Source organism: Coregonus clupeaformis, chromosome 29 (assembly GCF_020615455.1).
Source record: "Coregonus clupeaformis isolate EN_2021a chromosome 29, ASM2061545v1, whole genome shotgun sequence".
Lineage (NCBI taxonomy): Eukaryota > Metazoa > Chordata > Actinopteri > Salmoniformes > Salmonidae > Coregonus > Coregonus clupeaformis.
This window is the reverse complement of record NC_059220.1, coordinates 38,234,793-38,253,691: the sequence shown is the minus strand read 5'-3', so window position 1 is coordinate 38,253,691 and position 18,899 is coordinate 38,234,793. Positions and strand designations below refer to the sequence as shown.

Genomic DNA, 18,899 nt, shown 5'->3' with positions numbered 1-18,899 from the left:
AGCACATAATGTGCACTGCTTTCACTGCCTCATATGCAGTTATTTTCAGTGATACAATACATGGCATCTGTCACAGAGGTGAGGTGTGCTTTTCCAATAAACAGCTCACTCACTTACACTGTAGTTGCCAACTACTTGCATCAAAGCATCCGAGTACCTGTGCATAAAGAAAACACCCTTGACATTGCACTATATAATATTCCTTATATAAGACACTCGGTCAAGAACAGTCCAGAGACAGACTTCTGGTATATTCAACATGTTTCCTTTAATTTTAAATGGTACTCAAACAAATGAGTAGTGTTATTGTAATGTGAAATGGATCATATTGCTCTGTGTGTGTGTTTTAATCCCTGGGTCCATATAGCTACTTCAAAAGGAAAATGTAGAGTTAGCTGCTGGCCCATATGTTTGAATGAAATAGAAGTGACTGATGAATATACAAACCCTCCCTTTCATTTCCTGAATCTCAGGCCTAATAAAAATGGTTGTCACCGCGGGCTGTCTGGCTGTATATCCCTAAGTATCACTACTGACAGATCACAATAGCATTCATAATAACGTTCCTCCTCATCTCACTGATGGCAGTCATACATAATAGGACATGTTGTGACATGCCCTGGTCGGGGTCTTGGCTCTATCTGTGTGTGTTTGTGTGTGTGTGGGAGAGAGAGAGAGACTGTGTGCTACTGCGTGCATGCATACTTGTGTGTGTGAGTGTGTAGTACTGGCCCTTTGCCATATGAGGCTTATCCACAGTCCAGATACTCTACACCCTGCACTCTTCTCACTAGCCCTGCATCGGTGAAATCAATGGCACTCTACTACCACCTAGTGGAACACAACGGAACATCAGCCATCTGGGGCAAGACTGGGAGAGGAGAGGAGCTGTTTACAAGTGGCATTTTTCCCTAATTAAAAGTAGCACTTGTTGGAGCACTTGGTCTGGAGAAGGACTGGCATCCACAGTGACGCAGGCCGGGCCCTCAATCCGCTGGTAAGCCTCCTCGACTCTGCAGACAAAGAGAATAAGTAATTATGTCCCACAAATTAACACAGCACTTAAAAACTGGGTCAGTATTACTTTTGAGATGGTACACGAAATTAATTGTTTTTCCTGATCACATAACCTAACCAAACCAGGAAAAAGCTCAAACTCAGGGCCATAAGGATGAGTAATGCTATAATGCTATAAAATGATGATCACAATGGTTTTCGATTGTTGTATGAAAAATTTATACACTCACTAAAACTGTAAGTCGCTCTGGATAAGAGCGTCTGCTAAATGACAAAAAAATTTACAAATGTAATGTCAATTTTAGACCGCAAATTGCTATGCCTTTGCCTGGTCCATCCATATACTGTAATATATTTCACACAGTAAGTACCAAAACATATGGCAGCCATAGTGGACATTGAGAAATAGTATGAACGATGGTCTGGAAGATTAAAAAACAACAACTGACAGCACACAATCATTATTCCAGAGGTTTGGACAGGTGATGGACTGAGTCCCAGAGTCCAGACTGTCAACAGTGATCAACAGTTGTCTTCCTTGAGGATAATGACTGCTGGTTGAACATCTGGTGAGCCCATGTGGAAAGCATTCCTCCCAATTGACACCCTATTCCCTATATAGTGCACTACTTTTGACCAGAGCCGAATGGGCCCAGGTCAAAAGTAGTGCACTATGTAGGGAATAGGGTGCCATTTGGGACAAAGTCCATGATGTCAGTGGGGAGAATGAACGAAAGTTGCTATCGACCAGTCTGACTACTAGCAGTGCGTAATGGAGCAGACCAGCTCAGCAACTAATCACTTGTTCTTTCCTCATCAGATGGTTCCCCTCGGGATGGTAATTGATTGTTAAGTGTTTGATGGGTCAGACTAAGACGGAGGAGGACCTGATGACCTCACTCAATTAGGTACAGTAGTGTGTGTGTGTGTGTGTGTGTGTGTGTGGACATGTTTAACTATACTTGTGGGGACCAGAATAGTAAACAAACAAAAATGCGACCAACTGGGGACATTTTGTCGGTCCCCACAAGGAAAAGGGCTATTTCTAGGGGGTTTATGGTTAGAATTAGAAGTTAGGTTTAGGGTTAAGGAAAGTAGGATTTTGAATGGGAATCAATTGTGTGTCCCCACAAGATTGGTTAAACAAGACTGTGTGTGTGTGTGCAGATCACAGTTAGTGATGCTCATCTGACCACTTCAATTCAGCAGTGTGTAAGGTATGTTAATAAACCGCTGTAAAGTGTGTGTTCCCCACCTGTTTTACATACACCGAAAAAGTAGGTGCTATCAATACATTGGAGTAGAACGTGTAATATGTACTAATGTACACTACCGTTCAAATGTTTGGGGTCACTTAGAAATGTCCTTGTTTTCGAAAGAAAAGCAATTTTTTTGTCCATTAAAATAACATCAAATTGATCAGAAATACAGTGTAGACATTGTTAATGTTGTAAATGGCTATTGTAGTTGTAAATGGCTGATTTTTTATGGAATATCTACATAGGCGTAGAGGCCCATTATCAGCAACCATCAGTCCTGTGTTCCAATGGCACGTTGCGTTTGCTAATCCAAGTTCATCATTTTAAAAGGCTAATTGATCATAAGAAAACCCTTTTGCAATTATGTTAGCACAGATGAAAACTGTTGTGCTGATTAAAGAAGCAATAAAACTGGCCTTCTTGAGACTAGTTGAGTATCTGGAGCATCAGCAATTGTGGGTTCGATTACAGGCTCAAAATGGCCAGAAACAAATAACTTTCTTCTGAAACTGGCTCTAACCAGAATAGAAAGAGGAGTGGGAGGCCCCGGTGCACAACTGAGCAAGAGGACAAATACATTAGTGTCTAGTTTGAGAAACCGAGTCGCCTCTTCACTGTTGACGTTGAGACTGGTGTTTTGCGGGTACTATTTAATGAAGCTGCCAGTTGAGGACCTGTGAAGCTAGACACTCTAATGTATTTGTCCTCTTGCTCAGTTGTGCACCGGGGCCTCCCACTCCTCTTTCTATTCTGGTTAGAGCTAGTTTGCGCTGTTCTGTGAAGGGAGTAGTACACAGCGTTGTACGAGATCTTCAGTTTCTTGGTAATTTCTCGCATGGAATAGCCTTCATTTCTCAGAACAAGAATAGACTGACGAGTTTGAGAAGAAAGTTCTTTGTTTCTGGCCATTTTGAGCCTGTAATCGAACACACAATTGCTGATGCTCCAGATACTCAACTAGTCTCAAGAAGGCCAGTTTTATTGCTTCTTTAATCAGCACAACAGTTTTCAGCTGTGCTAACATAATTGCAAAAGGGTTTTCTAATGATCAATTAGCATTTTAAAATGATAAACTTGGATTAGCAAACACAACGTGCCATTGGAACACAGGACTGATGGTTGCTGATAATGGGCCTCTGTACGCCTATGTAGATATTCCATAAAAAATCAGCCGTTTCCAGCTACAATAGCCATTTACAACATTAACAATGTCTACACTGTATTTCTGATCAATTTGATGTTATTTTGATGGACAAAAAAAGTGTTTTTCTTTCGAAAACAAGGAAATTTGTAAGTGACCCCAAACTTTTGAACGGTAGTGTATATCTACTCACTTCAGTAGTGTAAGCTGTATCACATGCTCATACAGTGGTAAACTTGAAGTATAGTTTCGTCTGAATTTCAGTCATCGTACTTTTTTGGTCAAAGTAGAGGGGGGCTTGATGAAGGGGAGACACTGTAGGAAGGTTGGACACAGGGATCAAACCCCGGCCTCTGCGGTCGACATGTGTGCTTGAGACAGGTGTGTTCCCACTAGACCACAGGCTCTGCACAAGAAATCTTACTTCTGTCTGAACAGGTGATTGGCGTCCAGCTCCTCCTCCTCCCTGGTCTTGTCCTGACCTCTGACCTGTAGTCTCCTCATCCTCTCCTGTGGGCTAAGGCTGAGCAGCAGCACCAGGCTGGGCCTCAGCAGGTCCCCTGGCCAGCCATACACCTCACTGCCAGCCTGGGGCAGGTTACCCAGCTTACCACCCACCGCCGTGGCTATGGCATAGGCTGCTGTGCTGTGCCAGTACCTGGGAGGAATGGAGAGTTTAGGGAGATAGTGGGTTGTTGTGAGCCTCAAAGACCAGAGACTATGTCTGGTATACTGATGTTGTTTGGTGGTTTGTTCACAGCTATGTTTACCAACTTAAATTGAACATTTGAATCTTTCCTGTGCTTTTCCACTGGCATAGCCTACTAAGGCTATGTATTTGAGTTACACACACGATTCGTACTCTACAAATGGCCGTGTCCGAATACCCATTCTAAATAGTAGGCTGATTGGGTATGTGAAAATAGAACATTTTATAGTATGGGACATTTATAAAATTGAGTATGCCTTAAATGCCAGGATGTTATACTCTTTCTGGCTTTTCATCTAGTAGATTTCACTGCACACTATTGATGAAGAGAAACACCTTTTCAGACCCACATGTTTGATAACAGCTGATAATCACATACGAGGACGACTGTACCAAAATGAACGAATGGCGGGAAATAATGCAATTGCGCATTAGATGACCATTCTCAGTATGGGTGTCCCTAGTATGTTGATATTTGTTGCTTACTGCATACATCTATAGTAAACAGTATGTTCTAAATAGTATGTAGTATGGTTAGCAGTAGAGGCTCCTCAGAGGAGGAAGGGGAGGACCATCCTCCTCAGTGAATTTCAGAAAAATAAAATAGTGCAACATTTAAAAAAGGTTATCCTTTTTAGATAAAACTATACTACATATATTCACATGTCACCAAAAAAACTAATTAAAATACACTGTTTTGCAATGAAAGGTCTACAGTAGTCTCAACAGCACTCTCTAGGGTAGCACCATGGTGTAGCCGGAGGACAACTAGTTTCTGTCCTCCTCTGGGTACATTGACTTCAATACAAAAGGCTCATGGTTCTCACCCCCTTCCATAGACTTACACAGTAATTATGACAACTTCCGGAGGACGTCTTCCAACTTATCAGAGATCTTGCAGCATGAACTGGCATATCCACCCAATTAAAGGATGAGAGAATTAATCTAGTACTGAAAGCATAAGCTACAGCTAGCTAGCACTGCAGTGCATAAAATGTGGTGAATAGTTGACTCAAAGAGAGAGAAAGACAACAAATTTCTTCAAAAATGAAAGAGAAGCTGCAGAGAGAGAGCTATACACAGTATATTTCGACTGGTCGATCTCCAAGGCATTCCTAGTCGATCACCAAACATTTCTGTAAAAAACCCAACGATAAAGCCTGGTGTTTCAATTTTTTTTATTTGTTTTGCGCTGTTGGCAGTAGGTGCACTTGATTCAGCAGCCCTATCGCAGGGAAGGCAACGTGTTTCCATTTTGAACCATTCCATGTGTCTGAAGGTAGAACTTCGCCTATCCCTGGCAGGCCCAGATAGCATATCAAGTGCACCTATAGGCCTAACGCTGGCCAATCATGGCTCAGATCACCGTGTCTGCACAGTTTCTTTGAGCCATAGAGTAAAAAGAAGCCTTGAACGCACAGCAAAGTTGATACTGTGAGATTTCAAAACTTTTAAAATCATGACTAAAGACTAAACGAATACAGCAAAGAGCTGCTGTTTTTATGTGTCAATTAATGTTTAAGTTATTTTTCAGCAATTTCAACACCTTTATAAGCCATTTAAGCTTTATAAGCCACCAGCACTGCAGTTGCAATGACTGAGTATAGCAAAGTGTTCCGATAAGCTTGTGTTGTTATTATTAGTGGCTTGTGTCTTTTTTAATATCAAGGAATATTTCACTTTCTTTGGTCATAGGATTGACTGACCTTCATGTCTTAAAGTAATGATGGACTGTCGTTTCTCTTTGCTTATTTGAGCTGTTCTTGCCATAATATGGACTTGCTCTTTTACCAAATAGGGTTATCTTCTGTATACCAACCTTACCTTGTCACAACACAACTGATTGGCTCAAACGCATTAAGAAGGAAAGAAATTCCACAAATTAACTTTTAACAAGGCACAACTGTTAATTGAAATGCATTCCAGGTGACTACCTCATGAAGCTGGTTGAGAGAATGCCAAGAGTGTGCAAAGCTGTCATCAAGGGAAAGGGTGAAGAAGAATCTCAAATATAATATGTTTAACACTTTTTTGGTTACTACATGATTCCATATATGTTATTTCATAGTTTTGATGTCTTTACTATTATTCTACATTGTAGAAAATAGGAAAAATAAAGAAAAACCCTTGAATGAGTAGGTGTGTCCAAACGTTTGACTGGTACTGTATATTATGCTCACTTAGCTGTGCCTCACAAGTAATACAACAAATTATCTATTACCAGTGTGATCATATACCTACATTTTTTAAATATAATTTCAAAATGATCTGAGAAGAACAACATTGGCAGGGCAATTCAAGCATAGCCAATATGCAGTGATAATGTATTGGGCCTATAGCCTACTTCACAAACCTCATTGCTACAGAACTGTTTTTAATTGGGTAATGTTGCATAGGCTTACGTTTTTTAAGTAATGTTTTTTTTAAAAATCAGAGCGATAGATCTCGGCTTGCATTATGACTCAGAAAGTGATCTTGACTCAGAAAAGGTTGGTGACCACTGCTGTACACTGTACTGCGTAATTATAGCAGGTTTATTAACACGTTATTTCTAGTAGCTATGTTGACTATGACGTTAGCCAATTTGGTGACAATGATGTAGGCTGTGTGTAGCGGTTAGCGTTTATGGTATGAATGTTTGGTTTGGAGAGGTTTTTTCGCCTGGTCACAGACAGCTGTTGTGTCGTGCACTGAAGTCCACAAGCAAAGGGAAAAGGTGAGAGGAGGAGAGCGCGTAGATGCGAGAAGGAATTATACAAAGAGCAAAGTGATGATGCTGTTTGTATGTGGTTGCTATGAAAAAACTGTGTGTGCGGGTGATCAGGGGTGTGTGTATTCATTCCGCCGATTCTGTTGAAAGACTTTTCTTAAACGGAAGCAAACAAGAATAAAACGGGGATAGACCTACCTGAATTTGTCCAATAGAACTCTAGTTTTGGTTGCTTTTTGCAACATTTTGCAACTGTTTGGGCTAATGATTACACCCTAGATGTCACGACTTCCGCCGAGGCTGCCTCCCCTCCTTGTTCGGGCAGGTTTCGGCGTTCGTCGTCACCGGCTTACGAGCTACTGCCGATCCCATTCTCATCACTCCACTTGTCATGTCTTGTCTTGTCAATCACACACACCTGGTGCTCATTCCCCTAATTAGTATGTGTATAAGTGTTCCCTCTGTTCCCCTTGTCTTTGTGAGTGATTGTTTCATTGTGAGAGCGAGTAGCTCGGTAGTTATTGCCAAGGTGGAATATTTCCCTTGTGATAGTTTCGTTTTGACGCTGGGTGCGTTTTATTTATGTAAACGGAATAAACTCTGGACTTCGGTGTTTGACCTCCTGCGCCTGACTCCTTCATTCACACCTCATCACACTAGATCAGCTAGATGCAGGCAAGAGTGTGCAAGGTGGTATTGAATGTGTCACTGCCTGTCACCTAGGGCTGGGCGATATATGGCCTAAAAATCATATCTAGATTTTTTTAAACTTATGGGCGATTCATGATATATATCTACAATGTTTTTAAGTTTTCTTTAAATAAGTGTTGTACAATTACAGGTAAAATACACTGCATTTCAAACAGTCAGCAATAATCTAATGAATTCAGGGCTTGTGAAGTTATACCTAGGCTAAATATACTATATACATTTGAAGTCGGAAGTTTACATACACTTAGGTTGGAGTTATTAAAACTCGTTTTTCAACCACTCCACAAATGTCTTGTTAACAAACTATAGTTTTGGCAAGTCGGTTAGGACATTTACTTTGTGTATGACACAAGTAATTTTTCCAAAAATTGTTTACAGACAGATTATTTCACTTATAATTCACAGTATCACAATTCCAGTGGGTCAGAAGTTTACACACACTAAGTTGACTGTGCCTTTAAACAGCTTGGAAAATTCCAGAAAATGATGTCATGGCTTTAGAAGCTTCTGATAGGCTAATTTACATAATGTGAGTCAATTGGAGGTGTACCTGTCGATGTATTTCAAGACCTACCTTCAAATTCAGTGCCTCTTTGCTTGACATCATGGGAAAATCAAAAGGAATCAGCCAATACCTCTGGAAAAAAATTGTGGACCTCCACAAGTCTGGTTCATCCTTGGGAGCAATTTCCAAACGCCTGAAGGTACCACGTTCATCTGTACAAACAATAGTACGCAAGTATAAACACCATGGGACCACGCAGCCGTCATACCGCTCAGGAAGGAGACGCGTTCTGTCTCCTAGAGATGAATGTACTTTGGTGCGAAAAAAGTGCAAATCAATCCCAGAACAACAGCAAAGGACCTTGTGAAGATGCTGGAGGAAACAGGTACAAAAGTATCTATATCCACAGTAAAACGAGTCCTATATCTGTCATGAGCACTCTCTCTCCCTGGTAGCAACATTAATTGCATTCAATTATCTTCCACTCTGCTCACCTCCCTCTCTCTACTCAGCCTAACTAGCTCCACCTGCCCTGCTCTGCTCTTGTTACCTGGCCAGCTGCACTGCATTTCCCACTCACCATCCTCACCTTGCCTCACTCTGTTCTAATTACTCTGCCAGCTGAACTGCATTTCCCCACTACCTCTCCCAGTATATCAAGCCCTGGTTTTCAGCCAAGCCCTGTCAGATCGTCTTCAAACCCGGACCAGTAACCTGCCTGTCTGCGCTCTGACTCCTGTTTGTGATACCGATCCTTTCTTGACTGCCTCCTTGTTCTACTGCCCCGTCTATCCCAACCTGCCTTCTGGACCTCGACTACTCTCCGATCTTCAGCCCCTCCGGTAACTCGTTTCTGCCTTCTGTCTCTCACCACGATATTTGCCCAGCCCTGATCTGTACTTCTGCCTGCCATTCATATTGCTGTTGTGTGTGTGTGTTTCCCCAGGTCTCCGACCACCAGATGAGCGTGCCCAGACGTTTCACCACCCTCAGCCCGATACGCCGCTCCATCACTGGGGAACACACACACTAAGCACTTGGACTGGACACCCCCGGACATTTGGTGACCCCCGGAGCACAGGTACCCACAGGAGGACCCTGAAAGACCCCTGACACCCCTGGGACTCCTCTTCCCGCCTGTAACCTTGAATAAAGAACTCTGAATTTGAACTTGCGCTCTTGGGTCCTCTTCTGTTCGTGACAGAACGATCTGACCATCATGGACCCAGCGCACTCCCTGACCACGATGGAGGAAGAGCCAGAGAGGACTGCCCTACAGCGACTGGAACGCTCTGAGGGAGACATAAATCGGATGGCTGGCGACATCGCTTCCCTTCTCCAGCTATTCAACCAGCAGCAACAACAGTTCCAACTGCAGCAACAACAGCTAGCCCAAGCCCTGCAACTACTCTCAAGCCCGGCTACTCCACCTGCACCCCCCTGGTCCTTTTGTTCCTGTACCACCGATACTCCTTCATCCCTCCGCTGGAGGTCCCAATGCTGCAGGCCCGGCAGTGCTGCCACCAGATCCCCACGCTCCTGAACCAAGGATTGGGAACCCGGAACGTTTTGATGGCAACCAGAAGCAAGTAAGACCATTCTTGAGCAGCTGCCGAATCCAGTTTGCACTACAGCCCAGGACTTTCTCAACAGAGGGAGCCAAGGTGGGGTATGTCATCACACATCTCACCGGTCGAGCTCGGTTGTGGGGAACGGCGGAATTCGACCGGCAAACCCCAGCCTGTGCCTCCTTCAGTGCCTTTGAGGAGGAGATGTTAAAGGTCTTTGACCTAGGCTCGCCAACAGCCGAAGCGCCACAAGCTCTGCTCACCATCCGTCAGGGCAATCGGACAGTGGCAGACTTCTCCATTGACTTTCGTACCCTGGCCAGTCAAAGCTCGTTTAACCCAGAGGCACTGGTGCAAGCCTTCCTCCATAGCCTGGCGGACTATATCAAGGACGAGCTTGTTTCCCATGACCCGCCCTCAACGCTTGATGCCGCCATTGACCTTGCCGTTCGCATTGACCGCCGTATACAGACCCGGGAGGAGGGAGAAGGGCCGTCTCAGTCAACCTGCCATCCGTACTCGGGTCGATACCGCTTCTGTCCAGCCCCTGCCTGTCAAGTCCCATAGCCAACTCAATCAGCCTGAGCCCATGGAGATTGGCCGTGCCTCTCTGACTCCCGAGGAGCGTCGGCGCCGTCTAAGCTCCAACCTTTGCCTCTACTGTGGTGGCGAGAATCACCGTGTCGCTACTTGTCCGGCAAAAGCCGCAGCTCACCAGGTGTAGGGGAGATCCGGGTGAGCTCAACAAGCCTTCAGTCTCCCTCCATCCGAAAGACCCTGCTTCATCTCCGCCTTCAGCTTTCTGACAAGACTCATACATTGGCCGCCCTTGTGGATTCCGGAGCCGAAGCAAACATCATGGACCCTGAGCTTGCACAGCAACTGGGCGTGAACCATCATCAACTGACACAACCCATTCCTGCACGAGCCCTGGATGGGCATCATCTTGGCACTGTCACTCATATCTCCGCCCCTGTGACAATCCTGCTGTCAGGAAACCACCAGGAGTCCATCCAGTTTCACCTCCTACACTCACCTGGCCAACCACTCATTCTTGGATACCCGTGGCTCCGTCAGCACAACCCCCCACATCGACTGGGAGACAGGAACAGTCCGTGAGTGGGGAAGGAGTTGTCACCAGACCTGTTTAAGGGGGGCCACCCTGCCCGTTCACCGGGAAGGATCTAGCGCTACCTCCGACATATCCAATGTTCCGGCCTGTTACCACAGCCTGAAAGAGGTGTTCAACAAATCCAAGGCGACATCTCTACCCCCCACACAGACCCTATGACTGCGCGATTGATCTCCTGCCTGGCACAGCACCTCCCAAGGGTCGTCTGTATTCACTGTCAGCCCCGGAAAGAAAGGCCATGGAGGACTACATTAATGACTCTCTTGCCTCCGGGATAATTAGACCGTCGTCTTCCCCGCAGGAGCGGGATTCTTCTTTGTCGGCAAGAAGGACGGTTCTCTTCGTCCATGCATAGATTACCGGGGTCTGAACGACATCACGGTTAAGAATCGCTACCCACTGCCCTTACTTTCGTCTGCCTTCGAACTGCTGCAGGGAGCCACTGTATTCACTAAGCTGGACCTTCGCAATGCCTACCATCTGGTGCGGATGAGGGAGGGAGACGAATGGAAGACAGCGTTCAACACACCAACCGGCCACTATGAATATCTCGTCATGCCCTTCGGCCTCACCAATGCCCCAGCAGTTTTTCAAGCCCTAGTGAATGATATCCTCAGGGACATGCTAAATACGTTCGTATTTGTGTACCTTGACGATATTTTAATATTCTCAAAGACTCTGTCAGAACACACGCACCACGTCCGGTTGGTCCTGCGCCGCCTGCTGGAGAACTCTCTTTTCGTGAAGGCAGAGAAGTGCGAGTTCCATGCCAAGACCGTTTCATTCCTGGGGTATGTGGTGACCGAGGGCAGCATTCAGATGGATCTCACGAAGGTGTCGGCTGTCACTTCCTGGCCAGTTCCTGAGTCTCGGAAGAAGTTGCAACAGTTCCTGGGCTTTGCCAACTTTTATAGGAGATTCATCAGAAACTATAGCACAGTGGCTGCACCCCTCACGGCGCTAACCAGCACTAAACAACCGTACCAATGGACATCAGCTGCTGATAAGGCCTTCAATATCCTCAAGACATGTTTCACTTCTGCTCCCATCCTCCAGATGCCAGATGCAGCAAGGCAGTTTGTGGTGGAGGTAGATGCTTCGGACGTGGGAGTGGGTGCAGTGCTTTCTCAAAGAGCAGCTGAGGATGGCAAGATGCACCCCTGTGCCTTCTACTCCCGTCGGCTAACCCCTGCCGAATGCAACTACGACATTGGGAACCGCGAGCTGTTGGCTGTCAAGCTCGTCCTTGAAGAATGGCGGCACTGGTTAGAGGGGTCAAAGGAACCATTCGTAGTGTGGACAGACCACAAGAACCTGGAGTATATCCAAACAGCCAGGAGGCTGAACTCCCGTCAACAGCGGTGGTCTCTGTTCTTTACGCGCTTCAATTTCACGCTCTCCTACCGCCCGGGATCTCGCAACATCAAACCTGATGCTCTTTCCCGGATGTTTCAGAAGGACGAGACCACCGCCATGACAGCTCCCATTCTTCCCAGCCACTTGGTCGTAGCGGCCCTCACCTGGGAGATCGAGAAGCAGGTCATGGAGGCTCTTCGGGACCAGCCAGGTCCAAGCACCAGCGCCCCCAACCGTCTGTTTGTTCCAGCAAATCTCAGGTCACCTGTGATTCAGTGGGGGCACGAATCCCGTCTGGCCTGTCATCCCGGCATCACTCGCACCCTTCATCTGGTCCGCCAGCGGTTCTGGTGGCGGGGGATGAGACGGGATGTCCGAGAATTCATCCGAGCTTGTCCCACTTGTAACCGAAACAAGACTCCCAACCAGCCTCCTGCTGGGTTGCTGCAACCCCTACTCATACCCAAGAGGCCCTGGTCCCACGTTTCACTGGACTTTGTTACGGGCCTTCCGCCCTCTGACGGACACACAGTCATCCTTACCATTGTTGACCGCTTTAGTAAGATGACCCACTTCGTGCCCCTTCCCAAACTACCCTCTGCTAAAGAGACCTCCCAGGTGGTCCTGGAACATGTGTTTCGTATCCATGGCCTACCCCAGGATATAGTGTCAGACCCGGGGCCCGCAATTCTCAGCAACCTTTTGGAAGGAGTTCTGTCATCTCCTTGGGGCCACCGCCAGCCTATCGTCTGGATTCCACCCGCAGTCAAACGGCCAGACTGAACGCATGAACCAGGAGCTGGAGAAGGCACTGAGGTGTGTGGCTTCCCAAAATCCCCGGGCCTGGGCTCAACACCTGCTCTGGGTGGAATATGCCCATAATTCACTCACCAGTTCCTCCACCGGGCTCTCCCCCTTTCAGTGTGTCTACGGGTATCAACCTCCACTGTTTGCCAGCCAGGAGGCGGATGCCACCTGTCCGTCTGCTCTTGCGTATGCCCGCCGCTGCCGCCGCACTTGGGCCCAGGCTCGCACTGTGCTCCTGAAGTCTGGAACCAGCTACGCCGTCGGTGCCAACCGACGGAGGACCCCAGCACCTACTTACCGGGTTGGTCAGAAGGTCTGGCTGTCTGCCCGGGATCTGCCGCTGCGGGTTGTATCACGAAAGCTGGCCCCTCGCTTCATTGGTCCTTTTCCTGTGCAGAAAGTCATCAGTCCAACGGCGGTCCGACTTCAGTTGCCCGCTTCCATGCGGGTCCACCCCACCTTCCACGTCTCCAAGGTCAAGCCGGTCCATGAAAGTCCCCTGGTCCCTGCAGCTCCGGCGCCACCTCCTCCGCGCCTCGTAGATGGCGGTCCTGTCTTCACCGTCCGGCGGCTGCTCCGCTCTAGGCGAAGGGGTAGGGGTCTCCAGTACCTCGTTGATTGGGAGGGATATGGTCCAGAGGAGAGGACCTGGATCCCGGCCAGGAGGATAGTGGACCGGACCCTTATCACTGACTTCCACCGACTACATCCTGATCAGCCTGCAATCCGTAGGGGCCGTCCAAGAGGGGTTCCTAGCCGTCCGGCCCGCCCTGCTCCTGTCTCAGTGCCTGTCCTGTCTCCCGACCGTGACCCTCCAGCTCCTTCTGAGGATGAGGAGATTCACTCGGACCGCTCGGAGGAGTTCTGACCCGCCGCCTGCTCCCCTCCACCCTCCCGGCATGATGTTGTTCTTGGGACTTCTGGGGCCGTCCCTTGGAGGGGGGGTCCTGTCATGAGCACTCTCTCTCCCTGGTAGCAACATTAATTGCATTCAATTATCTTCCACTCTGCTCACCTCCCTCTCTCTACTCAGCCTAACTAGCTCCACCTGCCCTGCTCTGCTCTTGTTACCTGGCCAGCTGCACTGCATTTCCCACTCACCATCCTCACCTTGCCTCACTCTGTTCTAATTACTCTGCCAGCTGAACTGCATTTCCCCACTACCTCTCCCAGTATATCAAGCCCTGGTTTTCAGCCAAGCCCTGTCAGATCGTCTTCAAACCCGGACCAGTAACCTGCCTGTCTGCGCTCTGACTCCTGTTTGTGATACCGATCCTTTCTTGACTGCCTCCTTGTTCTACTGCCCCGTCTATCCCAACCTGCCTTCTGGACCTCGACTACTCTCCGATCTTCAGCCCCTCCGGTAACTCGTTTCTGCCTTCTGTCTCTCACCACGATATTTGCCCAGCCCTGATCTGTACTTCTGCCTGCCATTCATATTGCTGTTGTGTGTGTGTGTTCCCCCAGGTCTCCGACCACCAGATGAGCGTGCCCAGACGTTTCACCACCCTCAGCCCGATACGCCGCTCCATCACTGGGGAACACACACACTAAGCACTTGGACTGGACACCCCCGGACATTTGGTGACCCCCGAGCACAGGTACCCACAGGAGGACCCTGAAAGACCCCTGACACCCCTGGGACTCCTCTTCCCGCCTGTAACCTTGAATAAAGAACTCTGAATTTGAACTTGCGCTCTTGGGTCCTCTTCTGTTCGTGACAATATCGACAAAACCTGAAAGGCCGCTCAGCAAGGAAGAAGCCACTGCTCCAAAACCGCCATAAAAAAGACAGACTACGGTTTGCAACTGCACATGGGGACGAAGATCGTACTTTTTGGAGAAATGTCCTCTGGTCTGATGAAACAAAAATAGAACTGTTTGGCCATAATGACCATCGTTATGTTTGGAGGAAAAAGGGGGATGCTTGCAAACCAAAGATCACCATCCCAACCGTGAAGCACGGGGGTGGCAGCATCATGCTGTGGGGGTGCTTTGCTGCAGGAGGGACTGGTGCACTTCACAAAATAGATGCCATCATTAGGAAGGAAAATTATGTGGATATATTGAAGCAACATCTCAAGACATCAGTCAGGAAGTTAAAGCTTGGTCGCAAATGGGTCTTCCAAATGGACAGACCCCAAGCATACTTTAAAAGTTGTGGCAAAATGGCTTAAGGACAACAAAGTCAAGGTATTGGAGTGGCCATCACAAAGCCCTGACCTCAACCCTATAGAACACAACTGAAAAAGCGTGTGCGAGCAAGGAGGCCTACAAACCTGACTCAGTTACACCAGCTCTGTCAGGAGGAATGGGCCAAAATTCACCCAATTTACTGTGGGAAGCTTGTGGAAGGCTACGCGAAACGTTTGACCCAAGTTAAACAATTTAAAGGCAATGCTACCAAATAGTAATTTTGTGTATGTAAACTTCTGACCCACTGGGAATGTGATGAAAGAAATAAAAGCTGAAATAAATCATTCTCTCTACTATTATTCTGACATTTCACATTCTTAAAATAAAGTGGTGATCCTAACTGACCTAAGACAGGGAATTTTTACTAGGATTAAATGTCAGGAATTGTGGAAAAACTGAGTTTAAATGTATTTGGCTAAGGTGTATGTAAACTTCCGACTTCAACTGTATACAAAAGCATGTGGACACCCCATTAAATTAGTGGATTTGGCTATTTCAGCCACACCCGTTGCTGACAGGTGTATAAAATTGAGCACACAGCCATGCAATCTCCATAGACAAACAATGGCAGTAGAATGGACTTACTGAAGTGCTCAGTAACTTTCAACATGGCACCGTCATAGGATGCCACCTTTCCAACAAGTCAGTTCGTCAAATGTCTGCCCTGCTAGAGCTGCCCCGGTCAACTGTAAGTGCTGTTATTGTGAAGTGGAAACGTCTAGGAGCAACAGCGTCTCAGCCGCGAAGTGGTAGGCCACACAAGCTCACAGAATGGGACCGCCTAGTGCTAGCGCTTAAAATTTGTCTGTCCTCGGTTGCAACACTCACTACCGAGTTCCAAACTGCCTCTGGAAGCAACATCAGCACAATAAATGTTTGTCGGGAGCATCATGAAATGGGTTTCCATGGCCGAGCAGCCGTACACAAGCCTAAGATCACCATGTGCAATGCCAAGAACTTGACTGGCCTGCACAGAGCTCTGACCTCAACCCCATCGGACACCTTTTGGATGAATTGGAACGCCGACTGCGAGGCAGGCCTAATCACCCAACATTAGTGTCCGACCTCACTAATGCTCTTGTGGCTGAATGGAAGTAAGTCCCTGCAGCAATGTTCCAACATCTAGTGGAAAGCCTTCCCAGAAGAGTGGAGGCTGTTATAGCAGCAAAGAGGGGACCAACTCCATATTAATGCCCATGATTTTGGAATGAGATGTTCGACGAGCAGGAGTCCACATACTTTTGGTCATGTAGTGTATAAGCCTTCCACAACCATAAGACCCACTAATAATTGAATTATTTAATCAAAATAGTTTAACCAGCTTTTTCTTGCAATAATCACTGAGCTGGCTTTCAAGTCTGTTCATTCACTACTAATCACTACCTTCTTGTTGCAGGCATTAGGCTATAGAAAATGAACACAGGTCTCATCAACGATCTCTCAAGTCCACATGCTAGTGATTAGATAGTTAATCTTTATATTTCAAGTTTAGCCAACTTGGATCTATTTGCTAGCTAACAAGGTTGAACAGTTGAATTGTTATGAACACATCCTTCTGTATGTCTCCAACTGTTTGAAAAGCATGTTAGCCTGTCCACTATTTTCAGATGTTGAAATCAAGTGGCCTACCTTATTTCTCAGAATGAGAACGAGTTGCCAATTCCTTATATAATTGTGTTTTATGCTAATTGCACGTTTATAAAACAGACCAGACAGCTAGTAAAACAGTCTGTGGCTAAAATGCTGCTAGAGGTACCCCAATGCCGCGCGCGACAAACTGAGCATTCATTTTCCAGAATCAATGTTCATTGATTCTCTCATTTTAGTAGTGTCTGTTCTGCGCACAATTTCAGTAGTTGAGACATAAAAAGGGTATCGTTAGAAAAGTTAACTTCTCCTCTATTACAGTAAAATAATGTCTCAATGTGTTTTGGTCTCCATATGACCGATTCTGTTGGCCGAAACCTCAAATGCAAATAGCGAGTTGAAACCGCTTATCAGAGAGGAAGATGTGATCTCGATATATCGCCTTGATTACTTCAATTTGTCTCTCGGCATGTGCACCTACATTATGAACTTTCATTCGTAGGCTAGGTTGTAACAACCTCATGATGGGTATAGGGAAAATTCAAGTATCATGTAATAGCCTAAACCTATCAATGTTACATTGAGCTAGTGAATGGTGAATGGAATATGAATGACAGTCATCCAATATGCTGTAATAAATTAGAAATAAGGCCATGCTCATAAAAAAATGATTGTCCTCCCTCATCTTAAACAGCACCGACTGCCACTGATGGTTAGTACACAGTATGTAGTTTTAGTAAGTAGTAGGCAAGACAGATTTCAGACACAGCCATACATTCAGAAGGGGTGACATATCCCAACTCATCAAACTTGCTACAACACCAAAGCTATTTCATGCTGCCCTTACCTGTCTAAAATGACAGGTGCTTTCCTGGCCTCCTGGCCTATCTGTCCTGCTGTCAGGTAGTTCCCAAGGGCATAGAAGGCCCTGCGGATGAGGGGGGGCTCAGTGTCGAAGCGGGCCCTCCATGGGGACAGACACTGGGGAGGGGACCTCAGGAGAGTGGCCCCCAGTGCCTCCGTCAGGGACTCAGTCAGAGTGGTTTTACCTGAGCAGTAATGGGAATAGAGAGAAATTACAGAAGAGAAAATTGAAAGCATTGTAACTGACTGAAAGAGCATTCAGTATTGTATGACCTGATTACTGTGTCAGCATTCTGATGTGATTAATAGGAGCAGAAGTTTTTCCTGACCATGTGACGTGATCAGAAAGGAAAACTCCTGGCCGTATACAGTCGGCTACATCGAATTGGCAAGGACAATAGTGAAGTAGTGATGGTGTTAACCTGTAGCATCCAATCCCTCTATGACAATAACAGGAAAGGCTGTTTTCTCCTTAGACTCCAGTCGCTGGTCCACAAGCTCCAGCACAGCCTTGGACTCAGGGATGATGTCACCACACTACAGATGAAGAGCAAAGTAGATAGAGATGAGATAACGTTGTAGTTGCCCTGTTTGAATATCATGTTATTCCTTTGTCCACCACTGGAGTGTGACATTGCTAGGTTTTTGTTTTGTCTCTGACTGCACACAGTATATTAGGCCTATATAGTTTACTACAGTATGAGTCATAATACCCATAAAACCTAGCGGTCAAACACGTAAATGGTTCCAATAATTTTTTTGGGTTCCAACATTTAATCCATTGTGGATTTTAGAAACACTTCAAATAAGGGCTGTGTTTCGTGTAGGCTTACCCTGGCGTGACATTTTGATAACCGTGTAAATCCCTCTCGGACAAGGTGACATTTATCAATATATTCGCCTGTATTTACCCCCCAATAATGAAATGCTAATTAGCTACTAATGTGGCTATCATACAGAAATACAAATGCCTGTCTCAAGCTTCACGTCACTCACCAGGGCCATGATGATCTGGGCGAGACTGCTGAATCGAGACAAAGGTAAGAATCTCTGGATTAACTATCTAATGTTAGCTAAATTTAGTAATGAATAAATTGGCTAAAGTTGTTTAAATTGACCATTCTGTGAACTGTCTTGGGCAAGTTTTAAATTGAAAAAGCCTGTTATCTAGCTATCTAGCTCATGGTTAGCTAGTTAGCAACATTAGCCTGGCCGACCAAACATCTCTGGAGAGACCTGAAAAAAGCTGTGCAGCGATGTTCCCCATCCAACCCAACAGAGCTTGAGAGGATCTGCAGAGAAGAATGGGAGAAACTCCCCAAATACAGATCTAGTGT

At 46.3% G+C, this 18,899-nt stretch overlaps 1 protein-coding gene across 1 annotated transcript in view; it reads right to left on the bottom strand.

Annotated features, from left to right (window-relative positions):
• Positions 1 to 243: 243 nt before the first annotated feature.
• Positions 244 to 18,899, bottom strand: part of cmpk2 (cytidine monophosphate (UMP-CMP) kinase 2, mitochondrial) — a 29,665-nt gene continuing 11,009 nt past the window's right edge. Inside the window, exons 2-5 of the mRNA XM_041855489.2 lie at positions 17,985 to 18,099; positions 17,546 to 17,747; positions 3,842 to 4,075; positions 244 to 1,013 (exon numbers count right to left, since the gene is read on the bottom strand). Of these exons, the coding sequence (XP_041711423.1) occupies positions 893 to 1,013; positions 3,842 to 4,075; positions 17,546 to 17,747; positions 17,985 to 18,099 (672 nt within the window). The 3' untranslated portion in view covers positions 244 to 892. The remainder of the gene's footprint in view (positions 1,014 to 3,841; positions 4,076 to 17,545; positions 17,748 to 17,984; positions 18,100 to 18,899) is intronic.